We start from the raw sequence: 14,353 nt of genomic DNA, 5'->3' as shown, positions 1-14,353 counted from the left end.
CAATAGCAGCAGGTGAGAGTCCTGCCAGGAGAAGCTCAGCGTTCGTGTGACTGTGAACCAGACAGATCGCTGGCAGCTCCTTTACGCTTGTACCTGCCCAGGTGTGTGTCCAGTCTGCATGGGGTCAGGGAGTGCATCCCGGACATTCTCCGATCCTCTGCCGATCCAAAACGATTCACCTGGCAGCAGCGGGCCGAGTCCGGCTGTACCTGCAGAGCGAGACGTCTACACATACTCCAGTCCGGGCTAGCCCTTTGACTCCTACAGATTGATCTGATACCGATCAAAGGAACTGGACTTGAACCCTTCCTAATCTCCACCGCCGGCTCCAGGTGAGTGCAGCTCTGAAGACATCTCTGCAGGTCTTCTGTACTGTAGAGGTTTGGGTGTTAAAGAAGACCGGAGACATGCACGCTCCTAACTATCTGGCACTGATTGTGCCAGCTTTCACATTTGTCGTTGGTCTCAGTTTGTGTATTTCATGGGAATCAGGCAATTGTATTCAAAAGTTGCGAAAGGGTCAGAATACGATGGAATGAGGTTTTCTTGTGAAAGGTGGTCTTGTCCCAATCTGGTCCCATGCTCATTCCCTTCAGTGTGTCTTCATGAGCATCACATCCTCAGCCAATCTTATGCAACAAATACAGCATACCAGATATGCCACCGGTATTACGTAATGATGTGTAACTTTCCATTGTGGCCTGAGCCATGAGCCATAAAGGTTTAACACACAACAACGTTTGCAACTGCGCCACATTATCAACATTTTCTTTACTTTCACTCGAAAAAGGTCATTTGCACGTTCGTGTCTCATGACATGGGTAATGTTGAGGTTTTTCGGGTCCTTGTGCGTGTTAAAAGGCAGTTTAACTTGTTTGCAGGACAAGTCAGGTCACCATGACAACAGTACCATAAAGTTTAATTTGATTTGGTTTGTTGACTCCAACACAGTGTCGTTCCCATGTAATACAGTTTCACCCATCGATTCTTAACTGATTTAATAACAGGCCCCATATCTTCAAGAACTCCCACTCCTTTTGAGACACAGGCAAAGCACGGCTGGATCCTTCCAGAACAACAATCCTTCCTTAACCCTCTCACACGGAGAGAATGGTTCTTTAAATTAATTAAAACTAGCTTTATGTGGTCCATTCATATAAATAACACAGGAACACTCCACAGTCCAGTCTATTCAACAATGGGCCTCATCTCTCTCTGTAGTCGTATTTCTGTCACTCAGAGACAGAGTGTTGAGTTGCAGCCCCACCTCCGATGTCCAACGTCCAAGGTGAGAGCGTGGTGATTAGGGTCAACCAAATGATTACAGCCAAACACACTTGGGTCGTGCCGCCCTGAGTATTTAAGCAGGTCTGTTTGAGAGTGCAACGCCACGTTTTAAACTGATGCAATGTGTTTGATGTGTCAATATGGAATACACACAAATACGCCCGCACGCCTGCACGCACGCACGCACAAACACGCACTCACGCACACCGCACGCACACACACACACACAGAAAACACAGATACTACAAACGCTATTTGTAATTGACAGCTAAAGTATAACGGTGGTCATTTATCACAATCAGGGCTCTTGTGAACTGATCGATGGAAAGGTTACCAGGGAAGGGAGGAATTTGTATTTTGTGTGTGTACTTGTGCTTGTACTGTGATCCTTTCAGATGAATCCTCCACACTATATATGGATCTCAAAATTAGAAAACATGTCGCTCAAACAGAACTTTAAGTCAGGTCCATTTAATTTTCACAGACCTTAACGTCTCTGTGTCTCAAAAAACCCAGATTTGCTTCAAAGTTGTTGTTTTTTGGTATAAACACTATAAACACTAGGGCAAAAGTCAAAGCGATGACAAAAAAAGTGTTCCTGTCAATCTGTAGATGCACACATATAAAGGTAAATCCCATATCTGTAACTGGATATATTAAGGCGGGACATCTACGATGAGGAGTGACACCTAAACAACCAATGGTTATAAGCTCGACACAATCACAAACGTTAGGGACAAGCCGGCCATACTCTTTGCATACTATTTTTAATTAAAGGACCATCATCGTAGGACAAACACAGCTGTCATAACACTAATTAGGGGCGTGTTCTTTTTATGTCTTTGTGCACTTGGACCAGTACACTGAATTGGTAGAGATAGGTCCTCTGACTGTACACTGTTTAATAAATGAACATGCATTTTTTACACACTGTGTAGTAATAAAATCAACTAAATGTTAATTTCCTCCTTCCCGGTTGGCTATGGATCCGGTTGGACCCAGCTGATGTCAATCAAACTGATGATGCCATATGTTCAGGGACTTTAACAGTTGATGTAACAGTTTTAACCGTTTGATGACGCCCCCTTACAATGATACAACATGCCCACATTTACGACGCCCGCTTGCCCTAAGCCCTCTCAAAATGGCCAGGAAAAACTCTGTGAATCCACAGGAACATCCTCTAAACAGAACACAGTGTTTTCCAGGGAACCATTCGATGCCTAATGGATAGACATATGGTACAATGGTCGACTGAAACGAATCGAAACCAAGGTACAGCTAGTCAGCGCATTTGTGTTTAGAAAAATAGTCAATATGAAAACACCGTCAGGACTGTGGCTCAGCCGGGTCCTCCGACATACTGAAACACTCTAATCAAAGGTCTTAAATGCCAAGCAAAAGCCAATAACGTCGGGGTCTCTCCGAGCCATTCCCTGATCATGTGTTATGTAAAGGAGACCTGCATAAAACCGGTCTGGGGTCGGGGGTCTCCGGAGCGTCTCCCGTCGCTGATGCTCTGCATTATTCAGACGGGGGCCGTGCTGGAGCTCATCCTGCAGAGAGCACTTCAAAGCCATCCCGCTACAGGGGACTCCAAGAGCGACAGAGTAGTCCCGCTTTTAGTATCCTGCGCTAGTGCCACGGTGTGGCAGAGGAAAACCGTCACATGCTGCACGTCCGTCACCGCGATGTGGTTGGTTTGGCAGCGTCCTTGAATGCCATAGGCTGCTGTGTAGTGTGTGGTTCACCGTGATGGCGCTCAGCATGGTGTTGCATGTGTGACCTGTGTGTTGTAGTACTGTGATACTGTAATGCTGTACTACTGTCCGCTTCCTGCAGCCATGGAGAAACAACTGGAGGAGCTGAGGCAGCAGCTGGAGAAACAGTGTCAGATCAACCAGGAACTGAAGAGGCAGAACAAGGATCTAGGTAGGAGAAACACAACAACAACAACAACAACAACATCAACAACACATTAACAACAATATACAAAGCCTAATATGCTATCTAAACTCTGAAATGAATCAAACGTAATCCAGAACCAGTACAGGATCACCGTGTGGAAATATCAAGTGTGGCAATATGCAGTTAAACTTGAGTCAGGCTTGTGATTGGTTCATTCTATGCTGAGGAAGACTCGTGTTCATCAGCGTGGTTTGGTGAAGTTAGAGTGCAAAGTGTAACTCTCTGCCATTGGTTGTTTCAGAGGAACGACTCCAGGAGAAAGAGAAGCTGTTGAGTGAATATGAAGACACAGGTGAGATGCCCAGTGCACGCACACGCACACACACACCTGGCACAACGCCCGCACACACACAAGCACACACACACACACACACACACACACACACACACACACACACACACACACACACACACACACAAGCACATACACATATGGCACAAGCATGCAAGCACACACACACACACACACACACACACACACACACACACACACACACGTGAACACACACACACACACACACACACACACACACACACACACACACACACACACACACACACACACACACACACACACACACACACACACACACACACAGAAAAGCACACGCAAACACACAAGAACACACGCACACATACACAAACTCATATCTATAAATAGAGACACACAAACAGCTCCAGCTGACAGACCTCCCCATCCCTGCGTTCCTATTGGTCGGCGCCACAGAGTTTCCCTCCCAGAGCAGTAATGATGCGGCCCCCGAGGTCAGGAAGAGCCGCGCGGCCGTCATGGCGCCCGAGCCATTCCCTGAGGGCCTGCAGATCACCCGCACACGGGTCAAAAAGACCGCCAGGTGAGTGACAGCGCACCGCTGCCTCTGATTGGCTGCAATCAACTGCGAGATGGAGAAGTGATGTCGCTCGGCAACAAATGAAATGCAAAGGAAATTAAAGTGGGGTGGCGGAAGCTCAGGATGTAGAGCGGGTTGCCTGGTAACCGCAAGGTTGCTAGTTCGATGTCTCCGGGGAGCTCCTCCTAGCCAGTGTCGAGGTGTCCCTGAGAAAGGCACCTAACCCTAACTGCTCCCGACGAGCTGGCTGTCGCCTTTCATGGCTGACTCGGCCGTCGTTGTGTGAATGTGTGCATGAAGGGGTGAATGATGGCAATATTGTGAAGCGCATAGGGGGTCCACAGATGAGTAAAGCGCTGTTTAAATGCAGACCATTTACCAAAAGCAGGGCTGCCATCGACATCACAGAGTGTGTCTCATTCAGTTTGAAATGTATCATGTGTAAAGCGTTATTACAGAGAATATAAAGCACAACAGGAGCTATACACTGTAAAAACTGCTGTTATGAACAATACTTAAGGATCACGATTCAGTAGCTATAAAACACTGTGTGTTATGCAACAACAAAGATGCCAACAACCAACATCTAGTTATGTAACTACTCTCCTATAACGAATGTTATATGGCAAGGCTCGTGAGCAAACCATTTTCACAGTCACATATTTTTAATTTGACCCAGCGAGACCAACCTGATCGTCAAGGCGATCCAGAAGAACGACTTCCTGAGCCGGCTGGACGACGAGCAGACGGCCATGATGGTGGACCTGCTGGTGTCACATGACTTCAGTCCCGGGCAGGAGGTCATAGCAGAGGCCTCTGAGGGGGACACCATGTACATCGTGGCAGGTACATCTGGGGGTTCATGTGTGTACGTGTCGCTGTCTCCATGTGATTCTGATGATGATGATGATGATGATGATGATGATGATGATGATGATGATCTATCTCTCTCTCTCTCTCTCTCTCGCTCTCGCTCTCGCTCTCTCTCTCTCTCTCCCTCACCCTCTTTCTCTCACGCTCTCTCTCTCTCTCTCTCTCTCTCTCTCTCTCTCCCTCACGCTCTCTCTCTCTCTCTCTCTCTCCCTCACCCTCTTTCTCTCACGCTCGCTCTCTCTCACTCCTTCCCTCACTCTCTCTCTTTCTCCCTCTCGTTCACTCTCTCTCACGCTCTCTTTCTCTGTCTCTCTGTCTCTCTCTCTCTCTCTCTCTCTCTCTCTCTCTCTCTCTCTCTCTCTCTCTCTCTCTCACTTACTCTCTTGCTCTTGCTTACTCTCTTTCTCTCTCTCTCTCTCTCTCTCTCTCTCTCTCTCTCTCTCTCTCTCCCTCTCGCTCTCTCTCAGCGGGGGAGCTTGTCGTCACCCAGGGGGGTCGACAGCTCAGATCCCTGATGTGCGGCGATGTCTTCGGTGAGCTGGCCATCTTGTATAACTGCAAGCGCACGGCCACGGTCAAAGGTACGGAAACCGCCCTTGCGACTTTTGATGCCTCTGTGAGGTGCATGGGTATCACAGGGGGTCCATCACTGAAGATAGTACCGGCAGGATAATGGGTTCGATCCCCGCTGTCCGAGCTAACCTTGAGCAGGACGCCTGACCCCTTACTTGCTCTTTAAGGACACTCAGGTATCTGAGTTCAATGTAAATTGCTTTGACTAAACGTGTCCAAAACGAGGTAACTGTCGGACTGTGATATGTTCCGGGACTAGCTCTTACTAGCGGATGTGTACTTCCAGCCAAGTCTGCGGTGCGGCTGTGGTGCATGGAGAGGCAGACCTACCGGACCATCATGACCAACAAGTCCAAGAAGAAACGGGAGGAGCTACTGGGCTTCCTGAAGACGTGAGTGGAGAGATACGGCCCTTGTCACTGGAATTCACATTTACGTCATCGTGTCAACGGCTACGTCTCACTTATAATGTAACGCTTTGTGATTTTTTGCAAAATGGTTCCGCACAGGGTCTGTTTTGGCCAGATGGACTTCTGGAGTAGTGTTCAAAGCCCCTTTGTCTCTGTGTTCTTGTCCTCAGGTCCAGAACTCTGAAGGACCTGAACGATATCCAGCTGTCTAAGATCATCGACTCCATGGAGGAGGTAGGGACTCTCAGTGGATAAGTCTAACAGTGTTGAACAGTAGAAGCTTAGTGGTTAACATCAGATAAATCTAAATCTACTATTGTCCTTTCTTCTAGTTTTTTTTAAATATTTTTAAGGACAAATGTTTCAGTACTTCAAAGCAGTGTCTGTCAACATTGCGTCGGGGGTTGGTGTTAAAGTATCTGAAGAGTGTTGTGTGCGCTCTGTTTTTGTGTGTCTCAGGTCAAGTTCCAGGACAAGGACACCATCGTGCGAGAAGGAGCGGAGGGAAACACCTTCTACATCATCCTCAAAGGCGAGGTGAGCGGGTGCCGATCTGATGTTGCATCACACTGTGCTCGCCCCCTGTGTGTTTCTCCCCCTCTCACACATCGTTGGACGAGGCTCCAAACACTAGGCATGTTTCATGACTAGATATCTAAGCAGCAGCCATCACCATAGACATTCATTTTATAAACGAAATGATTGCTGGTGTTTTGCCTGAATGTATGTATGTAAATCATTGCACCCATTGCTCTCCTGACCATCCCTGGAAGGAGGGATCCCCTAATTAAGGTTTTTTTTTCTTGCCCTCTGGGGGGCTAATGTCGGGGGGGGGGGGGTCATTACTACATGGCCTGTTAAGCCCTTTGAGACTGAACCTGTGATTAAGGTCGATAGAAATAAAATAGATTTTATTGAACCGAATCTAAACTCTCCCCCTTCTTCTGTTCCCCTCTTCCACGGTCCCTGCGTCCGCCCTAAAGGTTCTGGTGTCGAAGAACGTGAACGGCTCTCAGAAGCAGATCCGCCGGATGGGGAAGGGAGAGCATTTCGGGGAGCAGGCCCTCATCAGGTAACCATGGCAACGGTTTGACCGGAGTGCGTCAGACGGTACACTGTGTGATTGTTTGATTGATTGAGTGTTGCTCGTTACTTAGTTAAGCAGCTTTGTATTTTAACTTTCTGCGTCCGTGATGGTTAGAGTTTCATATCGCCTTCGATCCGTCTAACGATTGAATAACTTTTTGTGTTTTCCGCTAATCGTTCGTTTGAGTATTTTCATAGTATCATGTGGATGAATGTTTTTGTGTCCCTCGTGCCGATGTGCAGGGAGGTGAGGAGGACGGCTACGTGCACGGCCGACGGCCCGGTCACGTGTTTATCCATCGACAAAGAGTGAGTTCTCATTTAAACAATCAATGGATATCACCGCTCTCTGGGTGTCTTAGCTCTGTCACGACAAACGGAGAGGATTCTGCTCAATAATTGTACAAACCGGATCCCATTTGCAAGCACACACCTGTCTTCACCTGTGTTGTTTCTTTGAATCTCAGGGTGTTTGAGGAGACCATCCCTGTGGAACACCTGGAGCTTTTCGATGAGTATGTCCTCGGAGGCGATAACGTTTATTTCCTCTCTCACTCCTTTTCTGACACCTCTTTGTTCAAAGCGAAAAATAACAATACAGTCTGTGTGAGAGCATACCCTGATGAGCTTTCTGTCTTACAACTGTCCTGTCATCTATCTCTACTCTTTTCAATTCCTCCTCTCCTCTCCTCTCCTCTCCTCTCCTCTCCTCTCCTCTCCTCTCCTCTCCTCTCCTCTCCTCTCCTCTCCTCTCCTCTCCTCTCCTCTCCTCTCCTCTCCTCTCCTCCATCTCTCCTCTCCTCTCCTCTCCTCTCCTCTCCTCTCCTCCATCTCGTCTTTTCACCATACATCCAGGTAGACAGTCCCACTTGTGATGTCACTAGTTCACATGGCAGGGCAGTATTTGAACTTAGAAATTACCTTTAGAAATCATTCTGACTGCAGCTGACTTATTTTTTCAAAAATCTCTCTCCTCTCCCCTCCATCTCTCCTCTCCTCCATCTCTCCTCTCCTCTCCTCTCCCCTCCATCTCTCCTCTCCTCCATCGCTCCTCTCCTCTCCTCCATCTCTCCTATCCTCTCGTCTCCTCTCTCCTCCATCTCTCCTTTCCTCTTCTCTCTCCTCCATCTCTAGTACCAAAGTGCTGCAGGAGGCTGAAACTCCAGAGAACCACAGGTAAGAATCTGTCTGTCTTGTCTGTCTGTCTGTCTGTCTGTCTGTCTGTCTGTCTGTCTGTCTGTCTGTCTGTCTGTCTGTCTGTCTGTCTGTCTGCCTGTCTCTCCGCCTGAATATCTGTCTGTCTGTCTGTCCGTCCGTCTGTCAGTCTTTCGGTCTTTCTGTCTATATGTATGTCAGTCTTTATGTCTGCCTGTCTTCTTTATGTCCGTCTGTCGTCCTGTCTGTCCGTTCTTCTGTCTGTCTGTCTATCTGTCTGTCCGATTTAATCATCGTTAAGACGTTATGAAACCTCCAACTCACTAATCACAGGCCTGAGGTGTCTGGAAAAGTGTCACACAACAAGAACGAGCATCCTTGTGGTTAAGATGCAATCATTGTGCAGCTGTTGCTTCAGTGACAGGTTTTCGCTTTAACGATCTTTGACTCCGAGTTGTCGACTCACACTTTTTATTCTAGGAAAACACAGTTGACCTAATAAAAGAAAGGGTACTCATTTTAAAGTCATTCTAACCTAGTATATGTGCAAATGAAGTTATATTACAACCTAATTATACCACTAGACTTACTGCTAGATGGATGGGAGAAAGATACTGCTTGTTATGTTAGTTTTGGTATGGTTATCAGCTTTACTGTATTTTTCTTCTTCTCCTCCACCTCCTCCTCCTCCTCCTCCTTCTCCTTCTCTTTCTCCTTCTTCTTCTTCTTTTTCTTCTTCTTCTTTTTCTTCATCTTCTTTTTCTTCTTCTTCTTCTTCTTCTTCTTCTTCTTCTTCTTCTTCTCCTCCTCCTTCTTCTTCTTCTTCTTCTTCTTCTTCTTCTTCTTCTTCTTCTTCTTCTTCTTCTTCTTCTTCTTCTTCTTCTTCTTCTTCTTCTTCTTCTTCTTCTTCTTCTTCTTCTTCTCCTCCTCCTCCTCCTCCTCCTCCTCCTCCTCCTCCTCCTCCTCCTCCTCCTCCTCCTCCTCCTCCTCCTTCTTCTTCTTCTTCTTCTTCTTCTTCTTCTTCTTCTTCTTCTTCTTCTTCTTCTTCTTCTTCTTCTTCTTCTTCTTCTTCTTCTTCTTCTTCTTCTTCTTCTTCTTCTTCTTCTTCTTCTTCTTCTTCTTCTTCTTCTTCTTCTTCTTCTTCTTCTCCTCCTCCTCCTCCTCCTCCTCCTCCTCCTCCTCCTCCTCCTCCTCCTCCTCCTCCTCCTCCTCTTCAGTCTCCACACGTCCCTGAAGTTCAAAGACCTGGTCCCGGCCTTGTACCAGGAGGGCCGCTACCAGGGAGAGGCTGTCACGCTAGGAGTGGGGGGCTTTGGCCGTGTTAGCCTGGTGAGTGTGTGTGTGTGTGTGTGTGTGTGTGTGTGTGATTGTGGGTGCGTGATTGTGTGCTTCTGTGCGTCCCTCCACGTACTTCAAATGTGTGTGGCTGTGTGTTTGTGTGGTTGTGTTTGTGGTTTCTATGCGTATCTTCATATGTGTATGTGTGTGTGCGTGTGTGTGCGTTTCTTCATGTAAGTGTCTGTGTTCGTGTGTCTACGTGTGTGTATATCTCTGTCTGTGTGGCCGTGGATGTATGTGTGTGTATAGCTGTATGCATATTTGTGTATGTGTGTGTATGTGTGTGTGGGTGTGATGGATCATCCATCTATTCATGCATGTCGATAGCTAAGTGCCTTTTTGTGTCATAAAGACCACTGTAAATCGAACACAACCCCTCTTCGCTAATCACCGTAATTCTTTGTATTGATCTGGGATGCTGAAGGTTACCTCCGTGAAACACGGGAAATACTACGCCATGAAGCGCGTCAGCAAGAAGCACATCGTTGCCAAGCGACAGGAGGAGCACATGCTGTTCGAGAAGAAGATCCTGAAAGCAATCCAGTGCGACTTCATCGTCAGGTCAGCCGATTGGTCACAAACTCTTAATAGCTTAAAATGGCCCCATTTTCCCGCCAGCTGGGGGTGTTGACAAGCCTATGCCTTGGTACAGTCCACTGGGTATGCTGGTACACTTGTGATGTCACTATGTCACATGGCTTGGGCCCTTTTTGAAACAGGGTAAAAACAGGGGCCCTTTAAGGTCTTAGTTAGATGTGGATCGTTAATGACGAAGGAAAAAGGCGCCTGTAAAGGGATTATTCACGCAAAGCAATTTAAGAAATGATTCTGACCGAGGCTGACTACTTCCAAAATTTGCCCGAGAAGCCTTTCTCTAAAAGGGTGTCTTTTTCCATCTCTAACTCGTTGTCTTTCCCTGTCTCTTCTTTTTTCTCTCTCCCCTCTGTTCTGTCTCTCTCTAATGGTCCAGGCTCCACGGCGCATTCAAAGACTCCCGCTACATCTACATGGTCATGGAGTTCTGCAGTGGAGGGGAGCTGTGGACCAAGCTCAAAGAAGTGTAAGGAAACCCACTGCTACACAGGCCTTCAAACCCTTTAACACATGCTGGCTAGTCCGGCCACGCACACATCGCCTTAAATGTTTACAAAATATTTTAAATGACAGAAGAGAGAGGGACAGGGAGAGAGAGCGAGAGAGGGGGACAGTGAGTGAGTGAGAGAGACAGAGAGAGAGACAGAGACAGAGTGAGGGACAGAGACAGAGTGAGGGACAGAGAGAGAGAGAGAGAGAGAGAGAGAGAGAGAGAGAGAGAGAGAGAAAGAGCGAGAGAAAGAAAGAGAGAGAGAGAGAGAGAAAGAGAGAGAGAGAGAGAGAGACTGAGAGAGAGACTGAGAGAGAGACTGAGAGAGAGAGAGACGGAGAGAAACAGAGACAGATAGAGAGAGTAACGGAGAGAGACAGAGACAGAAAGAGAGAGAGCTAACTACAACTGTAGGCATCGGACGACATTCTTGAAACGTGCATGGCCAGCGATTAGAGTGTTCATTTTGTGGACAGTGTATGGAGTTGTACTGTTTGTTGTTGTTGGTTCAGAGGGCGTTTCGACGAGCCCATCGCAGTGTTCTGCGCGGCCTGCGTGGTGGAGGCTTACGCGTACCTCCACAAAAAGAACATCCTCTACCGAGACCTGAAGCCAGAGAACCTCATGATGGACTCCAGGGGCTACGTTAAGCTGGTGGGTCAGGGGGGTTATGCTGTGTGTGTGTGTGTGTGTGTGTGTGTGTGTGTGTGTGTGTGTGTGTGTGTGTGTGTGTGTGTGTGTGTGTGTGTGTGTGTGTGTGTGTGTGTGTGTGTGTGTGTGTGTGTGTGTGCGTGCGCGTGTGCGTCCGTGTGATCAGGCATGTTTATTTTATGCGTATAAACTAATTGATAAGGAAAATATGCACGTTTACAGCCTCTGTGTGGTCATCTGGGTTTGTGTGTGCATGTGTGTGTGTGTGTATGCTTGTGTGTGAATGTGTGGGGGTGTGTGTGTGTGAGAAGGCCGATTTTTTATGTGTATGGTTATAAACAAATTGATAAGGATTTGCAATTTGGTAAGCATTTGTGTGTGTGTGTGTGTGTGTGTGTGTGTGTGTGTGTGTGTGTGTGTGTGTGTGTGTGTGTGTGTGTGTGTGTGTGTGTGTGTGTGTGTGTGTGTGTGTGTGTGTGTGTGTGTGTGTGTGTGTGTGTGTGTGTGTGTGTGTCTGTGCATTTTTTTGTGTGTGTATGCGTGTGCATGTGTTATTATATGTGAGTGGGTGCATGTGTGAATATGTGTGGGTGTTTGTGTGTGAGCATGTCTGTAAATGTGTGTGTGTATTAATATGTGTGTCTGTGTATGTTTGTGCGTGCGTGCAGGTGGACTTCGGCTTCGCCAAGGACATGGTGCGGGGGGAAAAGACCTACTCCTTCGTGGGGACCCCAGAGTACATGCCCCCCGAGATCATCAAGAACCAGGGCCACGACTTTGCGGTGGACTTCTGGTCCCTGGGTGTCCTCATCTATGAGCTGCTGGCTGGAAGGTACCTCACCATACGCTGGGACGCATCCATGCACTACACGTTATGGAATATTGTCTTGATTTATCTGACAGAGTTATAGCCACATAGCCTGAAAACCAGAGGAATGTGCCCGCTCATGTTTTATTTGCTCGATTTCTCCGCTAGCCCCCCCCCCCCGCTCCAATTAAGTTCAGAAGCATTTTGGTGGCCGCCTGTCGAAAACTCTACTTTGAAATCAACTAATGAACTAAGAGTATTCAGTCTAAAATGCATTTTTGAATTTGTCAGGCCATGTCAGGCTAATAGCCGTAAACATCAGCCGGTTTTTAATGACTCAAAAAAATCACGTTAAATTAGAATCAAAAGCCATGTTTATTTTCCGAAAAACTCTGAGGACCTCATCTCTCCAGTCGGGTGCCGCATTCTCTAATTTCTCCAGTAGGGGGCAGCATTGTTGCATGACGGATTACGCCTCGGTTGAAAAGCCGGGTGAAACCGTTTACTTTTCGAGTTAATAATAAAACACCTCCGCTGTTTGTTCCCCCGCCACTGCCAGCCCCCCCTTCTCAAGCTCAGAGCCCCAGAAGATCTACGCCAAGATCCTAGATGGAGTCATAAAGTACCCACCGTACCTGAACGAAGCGGCCAAGTCTATCATCAGCAAGCTGTGCAGGTGAGATAAATAGACCTTTTCCCACTGAGTCAGTGTCATACTAAAACAGACTAAAACAGGTGTGGACCTCAGAACATCAACGTTTGAGTTAGTTGTATTAAATTTGTGTTTGTCAAAGCACCAGTAAAGATCAAATATCAAAGTGCAATGTCCTCTTTAGTCCATTACCGTGCCCTGGTACATAAAAAGAGCAGACCCATAATTAGTGTAATGAGCATCAGCTGTGTCTGTCTTAGGACCATACGGCCACCTCAAAGGTAATGACTTGATTCAAACGCACATTTCTGAAGTGCATGTAATGTATGCTTTGAAGAGCCTGTTTGTGCTAGAAGCAACTGACATGAGCTCATGGTGATGTGGGATTTAAACTGTGCTTTGGTTGGCAGGCCCAGGCCGGGTCAAAGACTAGGAAATACCAAGAATGGCATCAAAGATGTTCGCCACCACAGGTAACCATGGAAACGTATTATGTAATTGAATGATAGAATGTTTTATTTTTCTAGAACTCATCCCTTGGTCACATCAAACGTGTTTCTGATAATAGTGACTGATAGAAGCATGTGTCTTGTTGAGATTTAACGATGACACAAGTGCCGTCATCCACAGGGCTTATACTTCAGGATGCATCTTGGGTTGTGTGATACCTCATGAGAGTTGTAACTTACAAAAGGCTGATGCTCAATACCTCGTTTCATTTCGTACCCCCTTTACAGTCTGGCATTGTTTGTCTGGTAAACCTTGTTGATGTCAAGATAAGTGTTAAATTGCCAACACTGTTCTTTGTCCTGTGTGTATTAGTATTACATATCCCGAGCCATGGTGTTTCCAACGCCGTTTTGCAAAACAAGCCAAAACACAAACTGTGGTTTTCAACTCATATTGTTCGAATAGGATTTTTTCCAACACCTGACAATACACTGTAGAGCATATATTGTAATGCAGCGTTGAATGGATGAATAGCTTACATAAGGATACCCAGCACTTTTCAGACCACGCTCAAGCTTATGGTTATTGTCCCCACCACGTCTAAAAACAAACTGACGCCCTTTGCCTCCTCCTCAGGTGGTTCAGCACGATGAGCTGGCACAAGCTGCGCGTGGGGCAGGTGGAGGCGCCCACCGTACGCCTGGTCCGCAAGGTATGTCCTCAAAGACCTGGGCCCCGTTTGGGTCCGTAAAAACAGCCGGTTCAGGCCCAGGGATTTGTCATCATAGGCTCTGATCAATATCGTCCTCAGTATGTATCATCAGTGTGTACGTACTTATTGCATTTTGTACGTCCTTGCACTTAGAAATAGTACCTAGCATTGTGAAGCGTCTTATCCTAGCTATCTTTGTTGTATACGGGGAATGGGTTTACCAAACAATTGTTAGTGCTTTGCACTCGTTTCTATGAACATCCTTGCTGTACCGACAGCGATATATTGTTGTTTCTCTTCCTTCGGACAAATGTAATTATTGTAAGTGCCCTGAATGTAAATGTAATTATGGTATTTTCCTCTCAGTGTGTTTGATGAGTGTATTTCTGGTGCTTCACACAGGGTCCCTGCTACATCAACTTTGACCGTTTCCCCAGCGACCAGACTAAGGCGGA

General features: G+C 46.9%; 1 protein-coding gene across 2 annotated transcripts in view; it reads left to right on the top strand.

The window, feature by feature from the left end:
- Window positions 1-14,353, top strand: part of prkg3 (protein kinase cGMP-dependent 3) — a 14,841-nt gene continuing 488 nt past the window's right edge. The window contains exons 1-22 of one of the 2 annotated variants that reach the window (XM_056581005.1): window positions 1-332; window positions 3,130-3,219; window positions 3,497-3,547; window positions 3,983-4,109; window positions 4,786-4,952; window positions 5,447-5,560; window positions 5,839-5,944; window positions 6,133-6,196; window positions 6,422-6,499; window positions 6,946-7,034; window positions 7,292-7,357; window positions 7,516-7,563; window positions 8,183-8,224; window positions 9,421-9,532; window positions 9,966-10,102; window positions 10,512-10,601; window positions 11,138-11,279; window positions 11,945-12,108; window positions 12,644-12,760; window positions 13,147-13,209; window positions 13,823-13,898; window positions 14,301-14,353. The exon at window positions 14,301-14,353 is cut by the window's right edge and continues 487 nt beyond it. In XM_056581005.1, the coding sequence (XP_056436980.1) occupies window positions 3,132-3,219; window positions 3,497-3,547; window positions 3,983-4,109; window positions 4,786-4,952; window positions 5,447-5,560; window positions 5,839-5,944; window positions 6,133-6,196; window positions 6,422-6,499; window positions 6,946-7,034; window positions 7,292-7,357; window positions 7,516-7,563; window positions 8,183-8,224; window positions 9,421-9,532; window positions 9,966-10,102; window positions 10,512-10,601; window positions 11,138-11,279; window positions 11,945-12,108; window positions 12,644-12,760; window positions 13,147-13,209; window positions 13,823-13,898; window positions 14,301-14,353 (1,994 nt within the window). In that variant the 5' untranslated portion in view covers window positions 1-332; window positions 3,130-3,131. Of the gene's footprint in view, window positions 333-2,347; window positions 2,563-3,129; window positions 3,220-3,496; window positions 3,548-3,982; window positions 4,110-4,785; window positions 4,953-5,446; window positions 5,561-5,838; window positions 5,945-6,132; window positions 6,197-6,421; window positions 6,500-6,945; window positions 7,035-7,291; window positions 7,358-7,515; window positions 7,564-8,182; window positions 8,225-9,420; window positions 9,533-9,965; window positions 10,103-10,511; window positions 10,602-11,137; window positions 11,280-11,944; window positions 12,109-12,643; window positions 12,761-13,146; window positions 13,210-13,822; window positions 13,899-14,300 lie in introns of those variants that run through there. The other variant, XM_056581004.1, reaches the window with a different exon arrangement.

Source organism: Gadus chalcogrammus, chromosome 21, assembly GCF_026213295.1.
Source record: "Gadus chalcogrammus isolate NIFS_2021 chromosome 21, NIFS_Gcha_1.0, whole genome shotgun sequence".
NCBI classification, from domain to species: Eukaryota; Metazoa; Chordata; class Actinopteri; order Gadiformes; family Gadidae; genus Gadus; species Gadus chalcogrammus.
Note: the sequence above shows the minus strand (reverse complement) of the source record. Positions and strands in the feature narration are given on the sequence as shown.